Below are 18,753 nucleotides of genomic sequence, written 5' to 3' on the forward strand. Positions count from 1 at the left end.
TAAAGGGCTGATAGAATGCAAAACCGATTTTACCCTGTCATAGTTGAATAACGACAGTTCGGTGGGTAAATAGGACATACATATAAGCTCAAAATCCCATTGACACCCCTTTACTATGAAAATTTCATATTTTGAAACTGCCGCTGAAAACGGGCGAATCCCAACAAAGCTGGAAGTTGACGTCAACCTCCCAAAAACCGGAACCTTTGTCAGCCCATGGGTGTATTAAAGAACGGTCACGCCCCAACATTTACATAGGCTACACAACTGACCTGAGATCAGGTAGTCTTCTGAATCTAGGTCGTGCAGATCTCAGAAAATGTATACATTGTTCATATGCTATTTTACCATTAAATTCACTTCTGAGAATTTTTTATGCGAGAAATCAACTACTTAGAGGTCAAATATGGGCCGTTTTACGAAAATTGATGTCTAATTGCTAATTTTGTCCGACTGTGTGTCAGACTTCAGAGGCGCTGGTGCTGCCTGTGTTGCTGCCCTCACGCGCCGCCTGCCTTCCTCCACAGACCCCGGCTTGCTGTGAGCCCGATTGACCCTCGCACGGTTGCTGCAGCGCGTCACCGTTTGGGCTGGTGGACTACTACCAAACGCTGCACTGACCGAGCTCCAGGGCCTGCAACTCCCCTCTTCCTGCTAGCTAGCTAAATGCCCGTGTGTGTGTGAGCGGGGCGCCGGGCAGCTTGTTACGCCAGCATTCTCTTACCACAGATTCTAGTTAATCTTATAATGTGTGTAATTATAATGTGTTGAGTTATTTAAACAAACGATTGGGAAAATAAACGCCGCTTGTCCATGAGTCTCATTGATAGAGCCTGCAGCTGGATGGAGCTCTATCAATGAGAGCTAGCTAGCTAGCCTCCTCTTAGAATTCCTCTGGAATTCACAAATATTCATTAACTTGAAATCGGACACCGTTGTTAGCTTTATAAAACATATAGTTAGATGTTGTATAAGTGGCGTGACGAAATTCAAACTGTAAATATACTCGAATTACGACCAAAAATGAAGCTAACTAGCCACAATATGTAAACATAGGATTGCAGGGACAGTCGCAGCTAACGAAACCCGTACAGCTCACAAATATTCATTAACTTGAAATCGGACACCGTTGTTAGCTTTATAAAACATATAGTTAGATGTTGTATAAGTGGCGTGACGAAATTCAAACTGTAAATATACTCAAATTACGACCAAAAATGAAGTTAACTAGCCGCAATCTGTACACATAGGGATTGCAGGGACAGTCGCAGCTAACGAAACCCGTACAGCTCACAAATATTCATTAACTTGAAATCGGACACCGTTGTTAGCTTTATAAAACATATAGTTGTATGTTGTATAGCTAAGTGGCGTGACATGTGTGTAACATTTGGTAAGAGATTGCTGGTGTAACAAGCTCGCTGACCGCGCTCTCACACACGGGCCATTTAGCTAGCAGGAAGAGAGGAGATGCAGGCCCTGGAGCTATGTCAGGGCAGCGGCGTTTGGTAGTAGTCCACCCAGCCCAACGGTGACTTTGGCGGGGTATGAGGTGCTGTGGGCGGCAGCAGCCGTGCCGGAGCGCTCAATCGAGCTCACAGCAAGCCGGGGTCTGTGGAGGAAGGCAGGCCGGCGGCGAGCCAGCAACACAGGCAGCTGAACTCCGACACATTTTACACAATTTTTACCAAATTTGCAATTAGCCATCCATTTTCGTAAAACGGCCCATATTTGAGCTTTATATAGTTGATTTCTCGCATAAAAAAGTCTCAGAAGTGAATTTGGTAAGGAAACATTGCAGTGTCTGGAATATGAGATGCTGTCGCGGTTCTAATGTCTGTGTATTGGGGATTCGCTCAACCAATCAGCACACGACCTCTAATGCGTGTGTATGGCGAGTCGCTCAACCAATCAGCGCGCGTCTCTATGTGTGTGTACGGGGCTAAGGCTCAACCAAGCAGCGCGCAGCTCATCTAAATATTCATGACCATACCATATTTGGAATAAAAGCTCTTGTTACAAATAGGGCCAAAACACAGGGATGCATAAGGGCCAATAAAATATCAACCAGGCCATTTTCAGCCCAACTAATGTTACATACCCCATTAGGAGACCATAAGGAACAGTGTGAAATACCCTATATAATCATTCTATCACCCCTTTAAGTTCCAGTCTATTATGGGTTAAATAAGAGACATGGACAGACATTGTTACACTGAATGTCCTGTCATTCTGGATAATCATAATACTTCTATCTTTTTTTTTGTTTATTCTCTTGAATGTATGTTCTGCTTTGGTTTTGAAGAAACAACTGGGTACAGGGAGTAATAAGGCCAATTATTCTAGGTATTTATGTCATATATCACTGTCACCTAACCTTTTTGGATATTGATTTTATTGTATAGCAGAGCAGGACATAGAGCAGATGTGCATACTGTACCTTGCTGTATAAAAAAACATGACATTCTATTTCACCCGGTCTTTAAAACAATTAAGTTCAGCAACACAACTTAAGCCTACTGTATCTAGTCAACTTATCATATCTGTCTCTATATTACATTTCATTTGCACCACTTATTTCAGTATATCCTACCTCTGGCATGTGCTACAAGAAGCTTTGTGATAAAGTTTCTAAACTCACAGGCGATGCGGACAGTAGCCTTGCGACTCTTGGAGGTGCCCAGGTGGCTCCAGGCCACACAGAGACACCAGTAGTCCTCAGGGCCGTGGAAATCCTCCACCTGCTGACGGGACACATTGATCGTCACCTCACGCACCTTCAGCCCTGGGACAACAAAGTAGATGAGATAGTTAGAAAATATACACAAAGTTTTGGCTTGGATTTGGTTAGTTTGATTGGTTATTAATAGGGCTGTGAATCGATTACAAAATTTAATCGAATTAATTACATACTCTGTGATTAATTAATCGAAATTAATCGCATACATAATTAACGGTGCCTGAACCGATACTTTTTAAGAAAGTAAAAAAAGAAAAGAAAAAAGAAGGGTAGCCTACTAAACAGTCGGTGACATTAAAGAAGGGCTTGTTTATTGCTAAGGCCATATGGTCAAAATTAAATGATTTGATAATAATCTATAACAATAACAATAACTTATTTCACTAGTAAATTGCTGTTGAATGACAAAAACAACCACCAGATGGGAAAAGGACATTTACAATAACTTCAAATGCACCACGAGTCTGTAGTTTACCAGTTTCATTGAACGCACCGTCTGTGTTGTTTTTTCGACGGCAGCTGCAGATTGTTAGCCTAGAAATCTAGACGCACCCTAGTGGCAGCTGGCTTGTCAGGCTAGCAGATTGTTATATACCGGTGTTGAATCCTCTACAGTAAAACACAGTCAAACTTCTTTACACCGTTTAGCGTTAGCTGTCAGCATTTTAACAGTGTTTAATCCAGCTACTAGCTAGCAGTAGGCTAACGTTAGCTGCTGTCGAGTATAGTGTTAACTAGCGTCACGTGCAGCGGTGTTTGTGTTGCCTGTATCGTCAGTTTCAGAGCATCAGAGAGAAGAGCAGACATATCAGTGATTTCGGTAGCCAGGGTTGGCAGGAAGAAGTAACAAGTAGCTAAATGTTCCAATCAATGATCCAGGCAGCACATTCTCGTCTCCCTCCTTCATTTTACAGTCGAATGGTGGCTAGAACGGCTCCGGGTCAAACGTCAATATGAAATGGATTGATCTGCGTTATTTTTTTTAACGCGTTATTTTTTGTCAGATTAATTAATCGAAATTAACGCGTTATTTTCACAGCCCTAGTTATTAAATAACCCTGTGGTTCCCGAAAATGTATTGAGTTTTGGGTCAGGTTTGGCCATTTTGTTGCCTAACACTTGGTCGGTTTTAGGTTTTATTATTTTCAATGAAATTCATTTAGAAATGCTATATTCTGTGTCTCTCCAAAGCAAGCACGCTACCTTGTCTTTGAGGGAGGAATAATAAACAAGACTAAAGGTGCATCTCAGTTCCCTTATTTGATAGCTCTTTGCTCCTCGGTCCTCGAATGAATCGGAAGTTTTTCTGGCCCTTCTTTGAGAGCCGTATCAAAGCTCTTATTCCTGCCCCGAGGAGCAAGGATATACAAGAAGCCGTGTAGCTGAAAGCCGTTGCTAACTCCCAGGGCTGTAGTACTCGAGTCCGGTCTTGGACTCAAGTCCGGACTCGAGTCCGTTTTTCTATGGTCTCGGACTTGTCTCGGTCTCGGCCACATGGTCTTGCCAAATATGGCTTTTGGTCTCGACCAAATCCAGGTGTCTTTACTCTTTACTATGTTCCCATATAACGTTTTCGCCGCTACCTATGTTTGTTTACTAGGAACATAATTAGGGTGGCCATACGTCCTGGTTTGACCGGGACAGTCCCGATTTTGAAGTTAATGTCCCGAGTCCCGACAAAAGCCTGTCGGGACGCTAAAATGTCCCGGTTTTAGGAGGAGCGGCATCAGCCGATTTTGCCGGGCTTCAGCCCCGAATGTTTTGAGTGTAGCCCCGAATGTAAAACTTTGTCCAGTTTATTTTTCCGCGAAGGCAAACGGGCGCTACGACGCGGGGTCCGACCATGTTGTGGTGGTTGCTATCACCTGCCAACCATCTTCTCGCGTGGAAAGCTGTTAAAGCCGGGTGAAGTTTTCGGAGGAATCATAGCCAAATCAGTGTAATACATTGATGCCATCAACACAAAGTTAAGAAGCGCAATACTAATGATTTAGTTTAAAGTTCCTGTGGAGTGACGTTCCAGTCTACGGTTCAGACTCAACCACACGGAGCTCAGAAGCAGCGCTGCGTCTCTTAGTGTCCACTCTGTAAAATGCAGCGCAGCCTCAGGTTATAACGGATGCGCTCTACTGTTGACATGCTGCGGTAGATGTGCGCGTTTTTGCTCCGTGTATTTCTGCAGTAGATTCGGTTTTCCACCTCCGATGTAGAGCAGCCGGCCACTTCTCTAGCTAAACTCTTTGTCTCATTCAGACACCCAAACACGGCTCTGTGTCTGTCAGAAGGTCTGAGATCTACAGCAATCACGTAATGCACAGCAGACTATGGTGCAGGTAGATTTCTGAAATACAGTGACTTTATTCTTGTAATAGCCTAATTATAATTTAATTTTCACAAAATCACGACTCCTCCACATCACAGAGAACACAGATATACTGTATTTTGAGTGTGCACAAAGTTTTGGACATTGCTCAAACACATCTGAAATATTACAGTCCATGGGTTTATTAATAGGCCTACATTAACAACAAAAGAGCAAAACAGGAGGGGGGAGTAAATGATTCCTAGTCTACATGTGTGCTGACTCAGATATAATTAGAAAAGTCCATCCAAAGGAGAATAAATATTTGAAAGCAATACAGAATGCCTGTTAGCCTTACTTCAATACATTCCATTATGTTTTTATATTTGGATTGTAATCTATTTTTCTTTTCACATAAAGATATTTGCAGAATACATTGATTACATACATCTAACACTGTTATTATGAGGTATCACCATAAATCATCATTCTGTTTTCTTTAGATTAGAATATATGATATCAAGGGGAATGTCTTTACTTAAAAATCCTGGGTGTTGTGACACTGTTTTTGCTTTTAAATCAACAAATAATAACCCCAAATGACTGATAATGTCATGGACGCATTAGACTTTTTTTTTCCTGTCCTGGACTCGGTGCTGACTCGGACCTGAACCTTTTTGGACTCGGTCTTGTCTTGGACTCGAACCTCTCTGGACTTGGTCTTGACTTGGACTCGACTAGTCGTGGTCTTGGACTTGTCTTGGACTCGACAAAGGTGGTCTTGACTACAGCCCTGCTAACTCCACCCATACAGCTGACAAATTAAGGTAATGCATCAGATGAAAGGACGTCTCATCCTTCTAAAACACATTTCCTCGTTTCCCCTCTCCTCACATGATTTCCTCCATCTCTCCCATGCTTCCTTGGTGGGACTTGGTTACTAAGACGCGAGGGAGGGAAGCAAGTGCAGGAGCCGGGGATGCAATTCAAGGGAAGTGAGATGCACCTTAAGAGTCTACAGACCTGCTAGTGGCTCGTTTAGGCTGTACTTAGGCACAGCTGTTCTCTGAGCTGAATGCTATACACGTAAGTGAAGCATGCTAACATTTGCTTATTTAATTTGCATATGAACTATAGCTATAGGAATGTCATCAGTTCTGCAGGTATTTGGTAATAAACCAGAGAACTTAAATTAGACCTGATGATGGCGCTGGATAAAACAAAGTCAGAGGATCACCAAAGTTATTACAATTCATCCTGAAGGGGACATGAATATCTGTTTCTTTAAACCTATTTCCTAAACTGCTCCAAAAGGAAGAAAAGCCAACAGACAACACGTCGCTTTTGCAAATCCTATTATAGAGAGACAACTGCGCAGGTTGACTGTAGCCCTGGTCATCATAGCACAGCGCAGCTGACCACTGGTTTAGTCCACAAATGTGCAGTTCTTCCATCAGTTAGGCATGTTTGATGTCAGATCACATTCTCACCACAAATGAACTGTTCCAGAGTTCGTTTGAAAGAATACAAGGACCACCTCTTCAATGAGCTCTCTTTGGTCCGCTTTTATTTTGCATCCAAGTGCGAATTGCTGCATTCACACAAGCCCAAACGAACTGCTAAAGGCGGACAACGAACTCTAGAAGCAGAATCCTTAACCTATTCCTTGATATGTCTACAAGCTTGCATCAGTAATCACTGGATATTACAGGATTAGTTGTGCGTACATTCCTAGTAAAAGCTAACATACTTCCTAAATCAGTGCATTATCCCCATCTGCTAAGCTCTGAGAGCATCACTAAGGAAATTGGCAGAAACACAGTCCCCAGGGGCCTCTACTGTATGTTTTGTATGTATGCGCTCAAAGCTGGAGAGCTAAATCAGCTGTAACAGAATTAGCATTAATAATTTGAACTACACTTCACCACTTCAAATAGCATATGTAGGCTCGCTATTCAAGCGACACAAGGACAATATACCATATTATGTAACACAAAAGGCATGCCAACACAGCAATCCTCCTCTTCTATTGAATGCATTAAAGAAGAAGAAAATAACTATTTGAAAATCCTCTTAGGAAACACGCTGCCCGTGATTGGAAATGTTTGTCACCCTGTTCAGATGGGTATACAGCAACCATTTTTAATCTGACTCATGGGCTTAAGGCCTGCCACATGTCTTTTCTCACCCCTCCTCAGAGCCGTTTGCAGCCTGCAGGCCTTATACCCACAGCTGGATTAAAGGCAAGGGATGTGCAATATTCTGGGGACTGCAAAAGACCAATACCCAAACTTTTCCACCCCTGACTTTTCTGGCTCAGGCTCTTGTGCATCCACTCTCTCCGATGAATAACACTTTAATCTGACATGCTCTTACTAAAGTCAAACAGCCTCGTACTGAGGCTGCACAGCTTGCGGAGCCCTGAGCAGGCTTTCGAATGAATACCAATTAAATGCCAGTGAATGGCAGCAGGGCTACAGCAGTGAATCCATGCTGGTATTCACGGTAAAATTAAGAAATAGAGAGCATTTCGTAGCGGGCGGTCTCCACTGTGCTGGGTATAAATGACAACAACAGAAAAGTGGGCTTCTTCCTTTTTGTCATACCAAACACGGTTGACAAGTTGTGAAAAGCTGATACAAATTAGGTGGTTATTCTCAAAATAGTGTGTTTGGTGGCCGTGGTAGTTTAAACCGAGATTGACAGGCCTACAGAAAAGAAGCCACGCTTGAGAAGAGGAATAAACAAAGCAGCAGCTCTATGGTTGGTACTTCCTAGTCACAGCCCCTGTAGAGAGTGAGACAAGCATAATTCATATATTCTCGAGCAGCGGCAGAGAGCTGGCAAGTGACAGTGTATGTTTGGGAAGAGAGACAGCGGAGAAAATAACTAATGACTTTCCATGATGCCCTTAAAAGTGTCAGCATGCGTTTTAGAGGAGAGCGAAGACAGACTGGTTGAGAGAGAGAGAGAGAGAAAAGGCGGCGGTAAGCTTTTTCAACAGAGCGACACATTTTCTGGAGTCCAAACAGGCGTCAACAGGTGGTTTGCCGGCGAGACGGAGACGAGTGCTGCAAATGTGTCATCTGGCAGCCCTATTTGTTTAGTCAGAATGCTGTTGACTGGGCTCATTAGAGTGAACCACTTGATCTGTTCTCCTCCCCAATTCCCTCCTTGCTCTTCGCAGTTTCCTGAGTTACTTGATTACTCCATCCAAAACGGCTGAATCACTCAGAGAAAGGCTGGCAAGATGGCTGAAATAAGAACTAAGTTTTGGCTGTTCTGATTCCAGGGAATAGGAGAGTGTCATAGTCTAGTTTATTAACTTGGATGTGGATTACAAGAACTTCATTAAACTGTTATATTAGGATAATTTCTGCTTAAAAGGTTTCAACTTCATGAGTTCAGAAGAAAACTGAATGTCCAATGTGATCCTTTACTCACCACATATTTCCTCCAGTTCTCTTCTGTTAACCATTCACCGAAGGTAAAATGGAAATGTGTTCTAGTACCATAGATTAACATTGGACGGCAAACCCAAAATACTGGTCCATTGGCTCTAAATGAGAGGCAAAGTGGGAGCTCAGGATTAAACTTTGTCACCCTCACTTGAATGTCCCAGCCCTCATTTTAAAAGGTGATGTTTCAGTTTAATATATTTTTAATTCATTAAAGTCATTAAAGTAACAATAAAGGCCTATGTTTTTGCTTGTTTTTTACTCCTGTCATTTACAGTCTTATAGCAGAACCACTATATATCATTGGGGGCTGGGGTAGCCATATTCAGAAATGTCTGTATTTGGCATGTAAGTGGTACATAGAAACATTCTAGGACATGTTTCATGGAGAAAAAAAACTTTCAAAAAATAAAAACATGCTTTGCCTGTATGTCCCAATGTTTTTAACACAGCACATATATATATATATATATATATATATATATATATATATATATATATATATATATATATATATATATATATAAAGAGGAGATGGGAAATTATGTGTCCTGTTTGTTTAGTGCCGTTTTGTCACTGTGTGACTGCAGATAAAAATAATTAGCTTCAAGCTTACTCTGGTAAGCCTACAATACATCAAATTGTACCACTGCGTAAACTTTTGGTCACAAATTGGTGTAATTTGATTGGCTCAATATCTATGTGTGAGCGGGCACTAAACATTGTTTGTTAGATCACGTATACCAGCTGGCGTTGTTAGCTGTTGCTTAGACCCATGTGTGATTTGAGCGGGAACTAAGTTACTTCGTGACTTGATATGTTTGGAGTAACGTACATTGACAGTCTGCTTATTAGCCATCAACGACTGGATCCTTTGAAAGAGTGACAACTAAAGCTAGCTAGGCCCCCTCCTTTCTATAATATGAGTATGCAGGAGCTGACCAAAATGACATTGCATCATTAAGCACCAATTACCAAAGTTGCGCTCTGTTTTGGGGGAAAGAATTTTACATTAACATAAGGAGAGAAACAGGAAAATGCTGAAAAGCTGCCAAAAAACAAGAAATAAGAAACAACATATTATTAACATTTTAATAATAAAAGGCTTTCACACTGAGATTTGAGGCACATAATATATGAATATTAACTGTCAGCATCGAAAATGCTATGCTGGTGACATTACTACTGAGGGATAACTAGCTTGAGTGGGAAGCTGCTGCAGTACAGTCATACGGTACAGCACCATCAGACTGTTGTCTCCAACTAAATTTATGCCAAGCCTAGATCAAAACCTAGACTGTTTGATATTTACAGGTTGTTTATTTATAGCTTGTAAACGTAACTAAAGGTTTGTTTAACCAGAAATAAATGCATAAAAACTTGTCAAAGTATGTCAAATTGCATTGAGTTCTAAAGGATCTTCAGTTTTCTATCACCCAAAAACGGGTGCGACCTTGACGTTTTGCAAAGTACCCGTATATGCCATTTTGGTCTATGGCCATAGCAGGTGCTAAAATAACGTGAACAATTCAAACCACTTGAGTGGCTAGTAGCTTAGCTTGTTAGCTTCCACTCTCCGAGTGAAATACAAACCCAACGGCACAATAGTTGCTTATAAATGTTGACCGTTATTAAAGAGCAGGTAGCCTAAGCAGGCTATACTGCGTGATGGTGTCTAGTCAGTATCACAGCTTCTCTTCTAGAAATGCTGGCTCAACCACCCAGAGATTTGATCTATTGCGGAGTCTAAATTTGGTGATTATAGGGCAATATTTTGAATTACAAGAAGTGCTTTTAAATTATCTAAATACATCTATTCTCAGCAGACAGCTCAAAGAATGTGAAAAATGAATGCATATATGAGCTAAGAAGAAGGTATAATGTCAGAATCAGAATCAGAAAAGATGTATAGCCAGGTAAGTAGCACTTACCAGGAATTGGCTTTGGTTTGGTGCAACATATTTAAACATTAATATGAAATAAACAAACAACATACATATAACAAAATAATAATAAAGAAAAAAAGGCTGCATGGATTATTGCAGGATGTGCAAAATATATTTTAGGGATGTGCAAAGTTCAGGATATATAGTTTGTGCAGGTGACAGGTTGAACTTCTTCAGCTGCCGCAGGAAGTACATCCTGTGCCGGGCTTTTTTGAGGTCCTGGGAGATGATGGAGACTACGAAGCAAGATCAACATGCCCTGGATCTCTTTCAGTTATCCGGCTTCACCTAACCTAACAACCGCGGTCCCGCATAAGCTGTGTCACGACGCTGGTTATCAACTAGTTCAATCAACTCAGGGTTTCCCAATCCAGCCGCGCGCGCGTTCACATAAAAGAGGCGGTGTTTGCGCACCACGACCAACATCTACCAGAGCCACTTCTATTAAGAAGAGCAAATTATAATTCTACATAAATATGAAGAACACAGACTCGGTTTTACAGGGAAAACGCAATACATTTGCTGCTTCCTAAAACAGGAAGGAAAGCTGGCAAAAAAAACAAAAAAATAGCAGACGCTGTAGATGTTTAAATCACAACTCCAATATCACTTCCCCATCAGTCAGGACCAAGATCTGACCATAATTACACTTGTGCTTTCCATAAACTGTTGTTGCTTTAGCCTATTATTGCAGTTGCAACCCTGGCAGTGGGAAGCGATCGTGAGAGCAAATAAGAATATAAAAACATAATTCAAACCGATGTGCGCATTGGCGACACACGGCTCAAGAAGCCGATATATAATTCCCTCCCATTAAAATATATATATATATTTCATAAAAATACCCATCAGAGAATGTTAACGGGGTTGTCGGTCTCTAAATGTTTTAACTTTTATGAGTCTCTCTCTTTCTCTCTCTCTCTGCGCACCGCCGCCTGATCTTCTTTAAGAACGGTGACGCCGTTATCAATCGAGTATTGATTGGTCAGTAGGCAGTGCTTTTACACCTGTTGATCTCTGATCTCCAACTTAACCTGCTCCCAACCAGGTTATATCACGCACACAGATGTATGGACCCACAGATGCACAACTCAGGTATGAAAAATTTGAGACTGAATAAACTCACAAGCAAAAGTGTCCAAATCAGCAGGCAAACAGGTTAATCCGAAATACAGGCAGTGGTCAAAATCCAGGGAAACAAACTCAAACAGGACACTAGGAAAACGCTTGAAGGCTGAACATAAAGGAAGCAGACGATCTCGCACTGGGGTAAGGGGAAGACTGAACTTAAGCCTGGTTCACATGGGACGATTTTAAAATTGTCGGCCGATTTTCCAATCCTGAGAGACCCCACACACGACGATAAAAAATCACGGGTCTAACAGTTTTGGTCGTACAGTGTGTAGTGCGCAGCACACGGGAAAATCAACACATCACACACGAACCGATTTGACTGCCGAGCATTCCCAGGTCAGACGGGAAATCTCGCAAAAGCCCTAGAGATCAAACGCGACTTCAGAGTAAACAATCATGGCGGATGCAGTGGCGACAGTTTGTAGTTTGTTTTTAACCGAAAAAAAACGTTATCAAAAGAAAAGGCGATGGTCAAAGAAGTTGCGACAACGCGAGCATGGACTATACTCAGCTACATCATGATATGGAGGTGAGTTGTTGTTTTTTCTCATAGAAATGTCGTTACGTACTACACAGATTAATTACCGTTGAAATACACGTTCATATATTCGTTTCCATGTACTCTGGTGGACTGCAGTTGTGGATGTAGTTATGCCCATCGACTTTATTGTATGCCACAGTCCACAGGCTGCGTGCTCGTTTGTCCCCGGGGAGACACACCGGAGAAATCGGGCCAAAAAATCCAACATGTTGGATATCCCCGATTTGAGATCGGAGCGGTCCCGACGTCCTTCCGAGCAGACGAGAGCAGTCTTAACACACCACACACGGCAGGAATATCTGATCAGATTATTTTACGATAATCGGAGCATCCTTAAGATTGTCGGGAGGGGTGAATCGGGGCTAAAATCTGCCTAATTATCCTGCCGTCTGTAGCAGGCTTAAATACACAAAACAGGAGAGACAATGAGACACAGGTGCAACACATTAGGGCGGGGACTTGTAATCACAATGGAGGGAAAAAAAGACAACAGGAAGTAAAGAAGAACACTAACAGAAACCTTCAAAATAAAACCGGACATGGAAAGAATCTACAACAAGGAGAACCGAACGTAAAACAATAACTTGACACAGGAGCGGGCATGACAGGTTAGGTGTTCAGCATGAGTTACTACGGCAATTGAACCCGATAACAAGTGATCCACCTTTGTGATACAGAAAATCCTGGGTTGAACCTGAAGTTAGCTCGCTAACACCAAATCCTGCTTCGTAGTACAGGCCTCAGGAAGCGAATGGACTCTACAATGTTGACTGTGGAGTCACCCAGGGTGACGGCGGGTGGGGCTCTGTCCTTCCTGATGGCCAAAACCATCTCCACTGCTCCAAGTTGTTCTGACTGCACCAGGTCACCAGGTTACAATATCCCACCTGTAGGCATGCAACCCGGTCTCACGGCAATTCGTGTAAATGTCAACGTTATTCTTAAAGGAATATTTCACCGCTGGAAAGCTGAATATATCTTTAAATTGGGTCACTTATGTAGTAGAAATGTGAAAAAAAAATTGAAATTGGTGCCTTCTAGGCCGAGAAAAGCCAGAAAATGTGTTTTGGTCTTATATGGATGAAAAACACCAAATCCCAGAATGCACCTGCTTCGTTGCTTTGAGTCCACTCCCAACGCCATACACGCTTGACAGACCGACAGAGGCATTCAACTCAACTCAAGCGTGTTTTATTGTCATTTCAACCATATACACGAAACAACGTTTCGCATCGTGACTCAAGTGGTTCATAACATTTAACATATATAAAAACGACATTATATAAAAATGACATACGAAACAGGCTACATTTAGTACACACACTTTATAGGCTCCGTAAAGTTCAGCTAACGCATACTAGCATTACGCTTGGTAAACCACACCGAGCATAAACACACAAGCCGTAGTATGTAGTGTAACGAATGAGTTGGCATTTAACAGTCACAAACTCCACCAGCAGTTAGCAGTTAAATGGATACAAATCACCACATTTCTGCGCCACCCGGTGTTAACACAGCCCACCTCTTTTACCTGGCGGCAGGCATCTCTAGCTCGGAGGGGCTAGCAGGCCTGGTAGCTGGACAGTCCGGTACACTATTCAGGCAGGTTTTCACAACTACAAAAACACGGCAGTCTCTGAACTCACGTTGGGAGTGTTGTTGAAGTTGGATGTAGTCCAGTTTGTGGTCTAAATGAGCGGACACTTGCAAGCAGGATCCGTAAAGTTCAGCTAACGCATACTAGCATTGGTGTAGCTAAACACAGAGTATAAACACAGCCGTGAATTAGCGTGTAATGTCGAATGGTCGGCATTTAACAGTCACAAGCTCCACCAGCAGTTAGCGGTAGCTAGTTGGATTTTATTTCTACACCAGTCCGTTTAACACAGCCCACCTCCACGGGCGGCAGAGCAGCCTGGTAGCTGGATAGTCCCGGTTCCGTTACACTGTTGTTCAGGCATGTTTCCACAACAACAAAAACACAGCAGTCACTGAACTCACGTTGGATTTTTCGTTGAAGGAGGATGTAGTCCAGCTTGTTGTTTAATGAGCAGACACTTGCAAGCAGGATGGCTGGGACAGGTGGACAGCTAGCGTTAGCTTTCCACCTAGCCGATGAGGATGTCCCCTAAGCCGGGCTCGCGGCATTGAGCGACACCGCTGGTCTCCGTGCAGCGAAGCTCACGTAGTGTGCCGGTATTGCGTCTGTAATAATCGCGTTTCCTCCATATTCTCCGATCTGTACCGATGTATCCCGGTGGTACACACGTCCGGTAGTTTGAATGCAGATAATTGTTGTAAATGTTTTCTGCTGAAAACCGAAAGCCTGTTTAGCGAAGATTCAAGATGGCTGACATTCGTTTTCACGGAAAACCTTCGGCCAGACTTCGGCAGTCCAACCCCCTGTGGGCGTGTTGAAAACATACGAGTAGATCCTACTACTGGCTGTAGTCCTTTGCCTCTGGCCCAAAAATCTTCCAATGGCGCAAAAATCTTCATTTTACGTCATCGGAAGATTTTTTTCCAGGCCCCAAATGCAGAAATCTCTCGTCTCAGGGGGACATGAGGGAGGGAGGCACGGTCATTCAGAAATACTATCGGGTTTCTACTGATACAAAGCTGAATGCTAAATCGGTGAAGTATCCCGTTAATCTATTGATACGTGTTCACAGAGACGTTTTTCTCGTTTTTTACGTGTAAATATCAAGTTATTTTCTCGGGGAAAGGACGCCGGGAGGCGGCCGAAAAGGAAGCTCCATAAGCCAGGAGGCGCCCGCCAGGCGGCCCACTGGGGACACGCCACAATAACGGGATGGCGGAGGTTGGGTTAAGGAAAAACCTTACGGGGAAAGGGTGCCTTAAATGCTGGGAGACGCGCCACAGTAACACGCGGGACAAAACGCCACACGCAGGGACGCCATCCCCGGGAAACAAAGCGCCACACGCGGGACGCGATTCCCGCTCGCCTGGGTGAAAGTCCTGTGTTGTTTGACCCATCCACCACCCCGACCAACCTCCCTACGCGGATTTTCGGCTTTTTATATTACTCCCTACCATTTTCGTGCTGTGGCCACAAAATATGCTTCCCATTGAAATATTTTCGTGTTGTCCACCACGTAAAAAATGACAAAAACGTCTCTGTGAACACGTATCAATAGATTAAGAATAACGTTGACATTTACACGAACTGCCGTGAGACCAGGCTGAGGTATTTTTTTTATATACAAATGGTTTGTCCCATCACCTGCCAATTATTTTTGAAAGTGCCTTCCCTTTACCTAACAGTTTCCAATGATGGTTTCTCAGATTGTTCTGTGTAACAAACCATGTGGTGAGTCAGGTAAGTAGAGTACAACTTAAAAACATATAGCCTAAGCTTTCTTTTTAATGGAAAATGTTTGGGTCTTGATTTGAATATTTTGAGCAAATCTGGCTAACAACACAATAGAGATTCTGCTAACAAATCAATTTGAGAATATATGGAAGAAAATCTATTGTAAAGGAGTTAATAGGTTGATAGGTACAGTAATCATGGCAAGGCTTACAGCAGAGTATTCTGTCAGACTCGGTATGGGAGAGAAGAGAGGCGCAAATTAAAGAAATTATTAAAATAAAACATATGAGAGACACTAAAGAACCATAAAAAGTGCAGATATACAGAGAATTGAAACAAATCAGCCTTATTAACCACAATTTGGCGGTGAACATGATCTGGACTGTATACTATAATAGATTAGGGTTGGGTTCCAATAGCGGTTTCAATTTGGATCCTGTTTATATTTAGAAAAATACCTTAATTTGTAAAGCTAACAACTCTCTTTTCTAATATTTCACCTCTCCTAGGGTCAGAGATGGGTCGATTTTCGGTTTTGAAAATATTTACACCGGCCTAAGCCTCCCTCGCTTTATTTTTTTTTTACCTTTTTCAAACGTGTCAGTTATTTAATCAATATTTTATAACGTATGCTGTTCATCTCATTTTCAGTTTAATTACACAACCACTAACAACTGTAATATTTCAGCCTTCTCAGCCAACACAAGTAACCTTTATTATGTTATTTATGAATTAATGTATTTGTTTATTATCTAATATTGAAAGAGACTCAATAAGGTATTCAAGAGAATCATTATATAGTGTGGAAAGAAGGGTTACAAGGATAACAATACATCTATCTATAAATTGCAAGAGTGTCTGTCTGTCCGTCTGTATGTCTGTCTGTCTGTCTGTCTGTCTGTCTGTTGCGCATATCTCTCAAACCGTTAGTCCGATGGATTTCAAACTTGACAGGTGTCTTGCTACGGGCACGAGTAAGTGCAGTGCCAAGTTTGACGTTGTTTGGATTAGAAATGCAAAATATATCGTTAAATATATAGGTATAAGAAGCACACATAGCCGCTGGCCACTCCCCCTCTCACCATGAGGACCAGAGACAGAGAGCAGCAGAGCTTTGGCAGCTAAAATGTGACATACACCTCAGACCCACAAAAATGTGCAAAGTAGCACTACTTTGGACTGTCTTTGACTATGAATAAACAAACGACAATTCCCGAATTTAAGGACGTTTCAGAATCCCACACATGCAAAGCACAGCCAGCTGCAGACAAGTGGCAGTGAGACGTATCTGTATATGTGTGTCCGTGTTTGGAGGGAAGATAACCTGCACATCACACGCAGACGGCACATGCAGAACACAGCATGTGCCGTCTGCGTGGAAGGGGGGGTGGGGGAGACTCTTTTCCTGCTATTGTATTAAGTTGTTGTGAGCTGGCAGAACATAACATAATCTCGGAGATTATTCCTTCACAGCGCTGTGCAATGGGAGAAAATCTGAGTTGAACCGGGCAGACACATCAGTTTTCATCAGACTCGCCCTGGGTCGGGTTAATTAAAGTGATGGTTCGGAGTAATTCACCCTAGGGTCCTTTGCACCATGACCTCGAGCCAAACACCCCCCCAGAAGCTTTTTTCACCTGGGTCGAACATTGGGAGAGTTAGCTAGAGTAGCGTTATCAGCTGAATAGCTTAGCGCAGGGGCTAATGGACCCACATTTGTATCTTGTAAGTTACCCCACTAATAATGCCCGAAATGATACCAAACATCTACAAGTAGTACAAAGCTCTCATAAAACGATGGATTGGAAAGTACACCAGAAGTTTATGAACACTTGCCTGCTCTCTTCAGCTCTCTGTTGCTGCTGCTGCTACCGGCAGTTAGACGAGTGCTTAGGGCCGTCTACAAATTACTACACCGAAAAGAGTTACAACAAAAATATTTATTAATTCAATGATTAAATAAGGTAATGTCTCCAAACTTACCTCAATTATTACTTGTCTCCTGCTAGTTATACTACAGCACTTACTTAAAAAAAAAAGTTAAATTAATAAATATTTTTGTTGCATCTCTTTTCGGTGTTGTAATTTGTAGACGTCCCTAAGCACTCGTCTTACTGCCGGCAGCAGCAGCAACAACAACAGCAGAAACCAGCAGGCAAGTGTTATTTATATAAACTTCTGGTGTACTTACAAACTTTCCAATCCATCATTTTATGAGTGCATAACCTATTTGTACTAATGTAGACGTTTGGTATCATTTCGGGCATTATTAGTGGGGTAATTTACGAGATACAAAACGTGGGTCCGTTAGCCTCATTCGCATTCAACTGATAACCTCCTCTCAATGTTATACCAGTAAACTTCTGAAAAAATCTCTCTCTACTATCAACTCTCTCTCTGTCTGTCTCTGCGTGCACATACACGGTCCTGTTCTGGTGGTTGATGAACGCAGATATGTGCTGATTAGCTCTCATAACGGGCTGGATGGGTAGCGCACTGCCATGATTCCATGACGCTAATTTTTACTCCACATTGTCATTGTGATATTTTGTTATTACATTCTTCTCTGTCAGGTAAATACAGTAGTACAATGTCTTCCTCTGATTTAGACGTAGCCTACACTGTAAATCAGTAGTAGGCTATACAGTGGAGGTGCATATTAAGTGGTTTGGGGTCCTTCTTTAAGTAATTTTGGGGTACAATTTGGTTTTGAAAAATTCTACAAGCAGCAATACCACAGGCCAAGCAATCGCCCGTTCCAAACATTTTCAACGGGCACTGCACTAGTATAAATAATAATGCAAATCTAGGGTTAGGATTAGATTTTTACTTAATCTGAGTCCAATATCGAATTCCCTTATCGAATCCTGAACTGAAGGTGACTCAGATGAGCATTTTAACATTTTGATCAACTCAGAGCTTCTCCATTCTGGCTTTTAGCAGCTGCACAGTAAAACGACAGTGTTAAGTGGTGTAGTGGTCTTTTAGCGAATGAATCAAACTAACTATAAAAGTGAGGGGGAATGTACTCAGTGGAAATTATGCCCTCATAACGCACATCCAATAGATCTTAAACAAATGTCAGAAAGTTCTAATGCCACAAGATTTGTGTAACAGGCACGTTAAGTGGGCCTCTGTCCCACCCAAACAATTGGGCAAAATAGTGTGTGCCCAGATCAGTTCACCTGGATATAAATACTGGTAGCAAATATTTCTCTTCCGCTCTGCTGTGTCTTCCGGGTGCGGGGTATGTGGCGTGCGCTTGTGATGGTAATGTATTCCACAATGTATCCCAGAC

General features: G+C 42.3%; 1 protein-coding gene across 3 annotated transcripts in view; it reads right to left on the reverse strand.

Annotated features, from left to right (window-relative positions):
• unc5db (unc-5 netrin receptor Db) overlaps nt 1-18,753 on the reverse strand; it is a 396,816-nt gene that overhangs the window by 140,014 nt on the left and 238,049 nt on the right. For all 3 annotated transcript variants that reach the window (XM_039803695.1, XM_039803693.1, XM_039803694.1), the window contains one exon: nt 2,642-2,785. In XM_039803695.1, coding sequence (XP_039659629.1) covers nt 2,642-2,785 — 144 coding nt within the window. The remainder of the gene's footprint in view (nt 1-2,641; nt 2,786-18,753) is intronic.

Source organism: Perca fluviatilis, chromosome 6 (genome assembly GCF_010015445.1).
Source record: "Perca fluviatilis chromosome 6, GENO_Pfluv_1.0, whole genome shotgun sequence".
In the NCBI taxonomy this organism is placed as follows: Eukaryota; Metazoa; Chordata; class Actinopteri; order Perciformes; family Percidae; genus Perca; species Perca fluviatilis.